The sequence below is a fragment of the Electrona antarctica genome (assembly GCF_951216825.1).
Source record: "Electrona antarctica genome assembly, chromosome: 1".
Lineage (NCBI taxonomy): Eukaryota > Metazoa > Chordata > Actinopteri > Myctophiformes > Myctophidae > Electrona > Electrona antarctica.
In genome coordinates, this window is record NC_136806.1 from 24,348,503 (window position 1) to 24,357,760 (window position 9,258).

Sequence of the window (9,258 nt, forward strand, 5' to 3'; positions counted from 1 at the left end):
ACGGTTAGACATTTAGACATCATTTATTGTATTTTATACTATACACATCTATTCTAAGCCTAAATTCATACGAATCTCAAAACTGTAGAAACGTTTACATGTATTTTAATGGATATATATATAACTATGATAGTAATGCAAAAATTTGACATGTACTGTACCAGAATTAATTATTCATAGTGGAATACACATAGTGGAAATTGTGGAATACACAGTATATATATATATATATATATATATATATATATATATACACACACACACACACACACACACACACACACACACACACACACAAAAAAGACAAACTATGCATATCATTTAACTGTATAGGCTAGTTAGTAGCATGTATCAAATTGTAAAAATAAAGGTGACAGTCATTACACCAACACATTCAGATGTTAAACAACACAGTACATTTGATTTGTGTTGAACAGAAAAGAGAGGACATCGTAGTAACAAATACAATGTTTTATTACAGTCCAGGTACAAAATCCAAGAATATGTAACCGAGTTGGAGAGTTATATGTTGTGAATAAAATGGGGGTGAGCTCAAATTAAGAGTGTTGAATAACATTACATGTCAACATGCATGTCATTCTGTCTACTAAAGCCTAATCTATGCTGTCACAGACTTGAAAAAAGTTGACTTACAAGCTCTCAATGAGTGGCAGATGGGACGTGCTGTGAGCTTGTAGGTCAGCTATTTTTTACATGCGACACAGTCATGAAACTAAAGATGAAATCAGGCTTAAATGTAATTCATTTTAGACTATTTTCCATAAAACAAACAGAAAAATACAAAATGTTAACAAAATAACCATGCCTTTACACACATCCCAAATGAAAGGTGACAGAAAAATCAGCTGACAAGACCTGGGAAAAGACACAGATAAAATGTTTAGGAGTTAAGGATTTACTGACACACTTTAAAGGAGAACTTAACACATTCTTGACCAGAGTATAGTATAATGGTTAAAATAGGCAAGATATCTATATATTTTTCAGTTGACCAAAATGAACTGTGATTCTCAGATATTGTGATATACTTACCAAGATAATCATCCATGAGTGATCCAATGGCAAACTGAAAAAAGGAATACATTACAACCATGTAAGTAACTAAGTGTAAATCAACATTATAAAAAATATAAAATGGGCCCATCATTTTGCATATTGACAGATAGTGCTTTACTGAAAGTATTCTTACAATGTCATTTTTATCCACTCTTGTTCCCACAATCTTAAGCCGGATCTCATCATCTTGCTGGATTACAATGTCCTTAAAATAAAACAAAACAAATATTTAAGTGAGACTGAGCAGCTCTTTGCCATCACCATAAAGAATACACTTGAGATATTTTGAACACTTTCTGTTTCCTAGGTATTTTTATATGGTGCCACAATCATTATTTATAACTAGGGTTGGTATCCTTTAGTATTTTAACGATTCCGGTTCCTTAACGGTCCCATTCCTTACCAGTTCCCTTTCATGATTCCTACAGGGGGTTCCAAATGGACCCTTATAGGTCTCTAACTCTGAGAGTGTACAAATGGAACCAAAATCTTTTTATTTAGGTTTTATAACAGAAGCCCAAGTATGAATGTCATCAAGTCACAGGTTCTTAGAAAAAAAAAACATCAGATTTTACACAAGAGTACAGCCTTCAGTTGTCATGTATAGTCAGTTATATATAAGGAATATGTTAGACCGCTCTTAACACGAGGCCCGCCACAAACGAGGAACACAAGGGTGTAAATTGGTAGCCTAGCCCGCCAAACACGAGACTCTCGTGAACCAGGGTTTACATTCTTTAATCCAAGTTTTAATTGGATCGTATCGTAGGCTTCGTAGCTAATGTTGCTAACGCATCAACACAGACTGGGACACACTGGCCGCAGCCATTTTGAAGATGCGTGCGCATCCACTTGCATTGTAAGCCCTGCCTGTATCTCAGAAACGACATTGAGGGGCAGTTTCTGTCCCAGACAACGGCCTGTAGCAGGCGCTGTGATACTCGCGCAGCAGTTTGTCACAGGAACATGCAATTATGGATATTTGGCTCTTCAAAGTAAGTGTTACGCGCGATAAAACCTTGGCAGTACGCTATCGAGGGATTCATTAATGCTGGCGGGAAATGGGTATCAGTGACTCAGAGGTAAACAAACATATAAATCTCAGAGATCATAGGGCAGACATAATGAAAAGACTATGTTGTTCTGCAAAACATGCCCCTTCAAGACAAAAGAAAGAAAAATTCTCCCCTTCAAGTCCCAATTTAGTAAAGCCAATTTCCAATTCCCCAGCCTCTCTACAAGTACTGGGAGGGTGAAGAAAGCCTCAGGTCTCCTCCGATACCCGGGCCGTCAAGTTTTCTTTTCACCTCCAACCCTATCTCTAACATACAATCTGCGTTAATTATAATATTTTATCTCTGCTAAAAAGGTATTCGATTGAATTTGAAGTGCCTTGCACAGTGGACTTGCTATGAGAACAATAATAATAAAATAAAAATAATAATAATAGCTGCTGGCAAAACAAAAAGTCTTACCTCATCAACAGTCTTATAGCAAGGGGGATTGGAGTTGGGGTCAAATTCCATTTCTGAGGGAATGGACTGCAAAAGAGAGAAATTCATGGTTAGGACAAGGACACTACAAATACGGGCCCTATGGCCAACGTCAAACAACTCTGTAGACAACTTCAAGTTAGGTGATGTGACTCACATGACGGGAGATGAAACAAGACATGGGACCTATTTCGGTGAACAGCCCAACCTGCAAAGAATCCGGGAACAAGTTCAGATGAGCTACAACCAAAACTGATGTGAATATTTTGTTATGACCCTTATTGGTAAATGGACTGCGTTTATATAGCGCTTTTCTCCACAGCACTTTACATTACAATGTACTTCTCGTTCACACACCAATGGCGGAGGAAACCATGCAAGGCACCAACCTGCTCATCAGGAGCAGTTAGGGGACGGGTTCAGTGTCTTGCTCAAGGACACTTTGTCAGGAGGAGCTGGGAAACCTACCTGGAACCTTCGGATTCCAAGACCGCTCTACCTCCCCATCCTAACATTGTTTATTTTTGTGACAGTGAATAATATCTGTAGTTAGTCACTGACCTTGTTAACCTGAGTGACCACAGCATCCACTACTTCCCCCTTAAATGGACGGAAGACAATGGCCTTGTATTTGACAGGGTAAAGGACGAACCCTCTCCCTGGCTGGATCACACCAGCACCTATGTTGTCAATCGTGGTAACAGCAATGACAAAACCATACCTGAAATAAAGTGAGAATAGTGTTTAAAAAAATCAAATTAAGTTCTTTTTTAAATATGTTTTCTTGAACATAAGTAATTAAATAAGGCCAATGACTGTTATCAAAGTTATATTTTTGACATTTTACATTCTTTATAAAATGGTAAATGGTGCATTTATATAGCGCCTTTATCCAAGGCGCTTTACATAGATTGTGCATTACATTCACCCATTCATACACCGATGGCAGCGGAAACCATGCAAGGTACCAACCAGCACATCGGGAGCAATTAGGGGTTCAGTGTCTTGCTCAAGGACACTTCGACACTAACTCTGGGGGAGCCCGGGTTCGAACTGGCGACCTTATGGTTTCCATCCGGAGACTCTACCCCTGAGGTGCTACTCCTGCGTACATAGGCCTACCTCATGTAAATGGTGTAGCGACCCTGTTGGGGCAACAACGATCTGTACCAAGTAGACCGCTGGACCTTGCATGTAAACAGAGCTGCTACCTTTAAACAGATCTTAAATCTGAGTTTTTCCTGTATACTATTTAAATAGTCACGAGAGAAAAATGTTGCCATTTGTCCCAAAGTGACTGCAAAGAATTGCTGCTATTTTGTAAACAGAGCTATGTTATATACATGTTATAACATGTATATAACTCTGTTTACAAAATGCTGTACCCCCTCCAACTGTATATACTTTCCCCATTTTCAACTGTTTTTATTGTATTGTACTTGCTTTGGCAATGTAAACGTTTATTTTCTCATGCCAATAAAGCTCCTTTGAATTGAATTGATTAGATTTCCATATATATTTTTAGGACCATCACATATAGCCGCAATTTGCAACTCTAGATTTTTTTACAATGGGATGAATCTAGAGTTGCAATACCCTCCATTGACTCCCCACTCATCATTTTGCGTTTGTGATCTGCTGGTCTCAAACGACGTTAAACTCACCAACATTGCAGCAGTAGTCCAAGCTTGAATTTTTCTCTTTCGATCTGCAAAGCTTGTTTTTCATAAAAATCCCCCGTAGACATGTTATGAGCTACTTTCTGTCCAAAATATTCCACAAGTGATATTCCGAGCCGCCATTTTGCAATTCTGCGACGGGCCGTAAAACAAGACGTGAGGGGGAGAGCTTGTTTAATAGAATCTTACCTGCGCAGGTAAGACACCCAAAGAAGAAGCCGACGCAGCGCGACGCCCCGTCACGCACGGCCTTCTATTAAACAAGCGCTCTCCCACACGTCTTGTTTTACGGCAGGTTGAAAAAATACAAAATGGCGGCTCGGAATATCACTTGTGGAATATTTTGGACAGAAAGTAGCTCATAACATGTCTACGGGGGATTTTTATGAAAAACAAGCTTTGCAGATCGAAAGAGAAAAAATCAAGCTTGGACTACAGCTGCAATGTTGGTGAGTTTAACGTCGTTTGAGACCAGCAGATCACAAACGCAAAATGATGAGTGGGGAGTCAATGGAGGGTATTGCAACTCTAGATTCATCCCATTGTAAAAAAATCTAGAGTTGCAAATTGCGGCTACATCACATATAAGTCTCAATGCCACTTACTTGCCAGTACATGTGCCCTCCACTTCTGTGAACAGTTTCTGCTTCACAGTGTTAAGAAGATTGGGGCCAAAATACCGTGGATGTAACAAGATCTCATGCTCCAAAGAAATCTATGAACAGAAGCAATACAAACAATATTTAAAGAGAAAGCCTCATTCAATCAACCGTTGTTTGACGTTCAATGACCGTGGACGGATACGATAATGATAATCTGCACAGAACACTAATGGTCCCATTCGATTCTCTACACTCGAGGTTCAGCAACGTGCCATCAGCGATTGTAGAACCAAAACAACGTATGTCCAACAAAACGAACTAAATAAGTCCCTGGTTTAACAGTTCGCTGCCTAACAATATATATGAGCGATGATGATAATCAAGTAACGACGGTTAGCTCGTGAAAGAACCTACTTACATGGTAAAACATTGCTTTTGATTCCACCTCCAATGTTTACTTGATAAATTGTATCCCTCTTTTACAATGAATTTTCCGTTCTTCTCACAACACAGACACTTCCGGTGGGTAACAAGGCATGGCAGTGAAGCGGAGTCTGCAGGAAGAATGCTGGCGCGCCCTCTTGTGTTTGGGATGATATGCATTCCACATGTGGGACAGAAAACCCTAAGAGAAAACCCCCAAAGTGAGTATCCCCTGTCCATAATATCCCCCCCCATTTAGATTTAATTTATATGTATTATCGTGTGTGTGTGTGTGTGTGTGTGTGTGTGTGTGTGTGTGTGTGTGTGTGTGTGTGTGTGTGTGTGTGTGTGTGTGTGTGTGTGTGTGTGTGTGTGTGTGTGTGAGATTGTGTGTGTGTGTGTGTGTGTGTGTGTGTGTGTGTGTGTGTGTGTGTGTGTGTGTGTGTGTGTGTGTGTGTGTGTGTGTGTGTGTGTGTGTGTGCGTGCGCGCGCGTGTTAAAATGTAATTCAAGGAAACCAAATTCAAGAAGCTAGAGACCAAATTAAGGAAACGTGTATGATAACAATAATAAACAGACACGTGTGTGGAAAAAACAGGCGATGATTGGGTTGTCTAAAAAACAAAACAAGGAGTATATTATTGAAGGAGAGGTCGCATGAAATCTTGTTTTTCAATGTTCACACAATGATTTTTATAAAACAGAACAGAGTACGTTTCTGGTCCGACTGGGACCAAACAGTAGCGTTCTCTAAATCCAAAAACCACATTACTTACTTGATTGAATGATAAGCATGTAAGCCAGGTAAGCATGCAGCTCATTGGAGCTCACAACAATGTATTTTATTTTACTGAACACTCCTGACCGCAACCCCTCAAGTCAAAAACGTGACGTGTCTCTCCGTTTCCTTATTCAATACACCTTGATCCAGACAAGGAAGTTCATGTAAATAGTTAGTTGAGCTGACTGAAATATGGCGAGCAGTGGCGTCTTGAGGTTGCTACGTCCTTCCACTGTCACATTGCTTGTGAGTTAGCTTCGGAGCCACCACAGATTGCGTTGTTCATGTCTGTGGACAGGTCAAAGTGTTTGTTTCATGAACCTTTCTGCTTTTGGCATTTAGGCGTCTTTCCGGTCGGATTGTGTGGTTCGCCAGACGTTTCTTTCTGCAGCCAGACACTGCTCCTCCAGCGATGCTCCTCCAGAGAAGATCAGTCGCTACCCTGTGCCCTACAAGAAGGACCTGCCTTACGATATAGTTGAGCTGATGGAGGAAGTGGAGCAGAAGGTATCAAACAGCAATGTTTTTGCTGTGTGGACAAAGTATACTCGACCCACAGTACTCCAAAGTATAGATCCTCTGACCTGGTCAAATATTACTTAACTCAAATGTGTACCTGAGTTAAAGTACTAGAGTACTTGCTTTAAAAAAGAAGAAAAAAATGTGTATTTATGTGTGTGTGCGTATATAAAAATCTTTATATATATATATATATATATATATATATATATATATATATATATATAAAAACGCCACTTATCAACTAATCGGTTAATCGATCGATAAGGTTATCAATTAATGAATGAATCTATAATTGACTCTTACAGTGAGTTACTGTACTGGCTATTGTAACTGGTGTTGAAATGAAAGTTGCATAGACGCACATTTGCACAAATATTATTCTCCCTCAGTTTGATTAATGTTGATATTGTTGTCGATGCACCTGCTTTGCTTTAGGGAGGCTTTTTGCCCAATGTCTTCAAAGCCTTGTCCCATAGACCAGCCGAGTTTCGAGCTTTCTTTGCTTACTACAATGAGCTGATGAACAAGGAGACAGGTGGGTGCTGTGTGTTTTCATGTTGCTTGTGCAAGCACAGCTACACGAAAATCGTTGCTGTCGAGCAGAAACCTTGAACCTTATTTTATTAACAAGACCTTGTGACAAAATTACAGCTACATTTGATTCACTGGAACACAGTAACCCCATTTCCTGAAATGTAACAATATTATTATAGTATATATGTATAGTTAATATGTATAGTGTCATTATATAGATATGTTCTAGTTACGTTCTTAGCTTACGCATGTTTCTTGATAAATGCATTTTATATATGTGATTTATTCCCATACTTTTGTTCTTGCCTAATGTAAGTCGCTCTGGATTAAGAGCGTCTGCTAAATGCCTAAATTGTAAATTGTAATATGTTTTGGACATATTATGTTTAAACCAGATAGCAACGCAATTCCCTTTGTTTAGTGTTGCGTTTGTCTGCTTTGACTTTGTATCTTTACCCAGGCGTGTCTGTCTTTGTTCTTAATCTTCTTATGTTTGTATGGTCCTCCAGGGGGACTAACCAAGGCAGACCGTGAGCTGATCGTAGTGGCCACCAGCACCTACAACCAGTGTCTCTACTGTGTGGTATCCCACAGTGCACTGCATCGCATCTATTCTAAGAAACCCACTCTTGCTGATCAGGTACTTTATAATTGTTTGTCTTTTTCATATTATGACTCAGGCATGGGTGATGTGGACACACAGCAATGTTATGTAAAATGATAAATGCACTTTACAGAGTGCATTTCTGTCACCATTCACGCACACATTCACCCACCGATGGTGGAGGAAACCCTGCAAGCTACAAACATGCTCATCGGGAGCAATTCGGCTTTCAGTGTCTTGCTCAAGGGGTTCAGTGTCTTGCTCAAGGACACTTCAATTGTAAGGGGGAGCTGGGGATTGAACCGGGAACCTTCCTTTTCCCAAGCGGCTGCTCTTACTCCTTGGCCACTGCCGCCCCTTAGTAATGCTAAGAAACATAAATCATACATCAGGTCACTGCTTGAAAATTACATTTAATTTAATCACGTTCATCAAATGCCAACTTTTCCCAGGTCGCAGTCAATTATGAGAATGCAGAGCTCTCACCTCGGGAGCATGCCATGCTGGAATACGCCATGGTTGTGTGTCGCAGCGACACCATCACCGAGCAGCATTTCCTGTCTTTGGAGGAAGTGGGATTTGACCGCGAGGATGCCTGGGATATTGCTGCCATTGCTGCTTTCTTCGCCATGTCCAACCGCCTGGCTCACCTCACAGATATGAGGCCTAATACCGAGTTTTATAACATGGCCCGTGTGCCACGGAACAAGGCAGAGAAATAGACCTTTTTCACAGCAGCCATATTGACAAGAATATAAACCCAGATGTTAACAGAGCCTGTCCAGAGAGGAGCTCACACTTATCCATAACAACGTGCTACAGTACCACTCTGCCACTGAGGCACTGCAAAGCTGTTTGTGTCAGTAGAATGTGAGGTCTGAATCACACACACCTGCTTTTCATTTTATTTTGTATTTCAGATCAGTTCAAAAATATTTTTTTGTAATTACATGCAAAAGCTCTTCTACCCATGCCCATGGTAGTAGCACACTGTATTTGACCTAAATTGAAAGCAAGTCATTCGTATATCACCTGTATTCACCTACTCTTTCATGCCAAAATGGTTGCTATAAAGGTCTATAGTGGAATACCTGAGATTCTCAGGATTGATACCCTGAAGCCTGATTGCAAGACGGAATTGCTTGAGGAAAATAGCTGATCTACAAGCTATGAATGAAGCCATGAGATGCTAGACAATGTGGACCTCCCAAAGCCTGGATTATAATGCCTGTTAATGATTTATGGCTGACATTGTTGCACAACCATTTTGAAGTGTTGGGTAACAATTACAACATTGACATAACTTCAAATGAATCACCCAAAAATTATATAGGTTAGGTAAATGTTCACAGTTGGGAAAATGCACTTTGAAAGTGCACTTCTGTTTTGATATCTTCTATCAATGGCCTCAGTAGGCAAGGCAGAGGCAGTGGGTAACTGGGTCATTTTTTATTGGTGTGATCTAATTGTTTTGTTTTCAAAATAAACTATATTTTGACAATGTTAGCGATTTGTCATTCTCATTTCCTACACTGTCTCTTGCA

At 40.0% G+C, this 9,258-nt stretch overlaps 2 protein-coding genes across 2 annotated transcripts; one reads left to right on the top strand and one right to left on the bottom strand.

Moving 5' to 3' along the window:
• Positions 1-456: 456 nt before the first annotated feature.
• On the bottom strand, positions 457-5,429 carry polr2g (RNA polymerase II subunit G). Its single transcript, XM_079500805.1, has 8 exons — positions 5,270-5,429; positions 4,855-4,964; positions 3,132-3,291; positions 2,728-2,778; positions 2,553-2,618; positions 1,211-1,282; positions 1,054-1,087; positions 457-876 (listed from the first exon to the last, which is right to left on the bottom strand). The coding sequence occupies exons 1-8, from the start codon at positions 5,279-5,281 to the stop codon at positions 863-865; spliced, it is 519 nt and encodes a 172-aa protein (XP_079356931.1). The 5' UTR covers positions 5,282-5,429; the 3' UTR covers positions 457-862.
• Positions 5,430-6,169: 740 nt separating this feature from the next.
• LOC306924697 (uncharacterized protein) lies at positions 6,170-9,220 on the top strand. The gene is made up of 5 exons (XM_079503300.1): positions 6,170-6,300; positions 6,397-6,561; positions 7,012-7,111; positions 7,620-7,750; positions 8,167-9,220. The coding sequence occupies exons 1-5, from the start codon at positions 6,247-6,249 to the stop codon at positions 8,434-8,436; spliced, it is 720 nt and encodes a 239-aa protein (XP_079359426.1). The 5' UTR covers positions 6,170-6,246; the 3' UTR covers positions 8,437-9,220.
• The last annotated feature ends 38 nt before the right edge of the window (positions 9,221-9,258 follow it).

Coding starts and splice junctions, on each gene's coding strand:
- polr2g (XM_079500805.1), bottom strand. Junction 2,619..2,727: donor CTTGTTTCATCTCCCGTCAT/GTGAGTCACATC, acceptor TCTCTTTTGCAG/TCCATTCCCTCAGAAATGGA. Junction 1,088..1,210: donor GAGTGGATAAAAATGACATT/GTAAGAATACTT, acceptor TCCTTTTTTCAG/TTTGCCATTGGATCACTCAT.
- LOC306924697 (XM_079503300.1), top strand. CDS start 6,247: ATGGCGAGCAGTGGCGTCTTGAGGTTGCTACGTCCTTCCACTGTCACA. Junction 7,112..7,619: donor GCTGATGAACAAGGAGACAG/GTGGGTGCTGTG, acceptor ATGGTCCTCCAG/GGGGACTAACCAAGGCAGAC. Junction 7,751..8,166: donor AACCCACTCTTGCTGATCAG/GTACTTTATAAT, acceptor AACTTTTCCCAG/GTCGCAGTCAATTATGAGAA.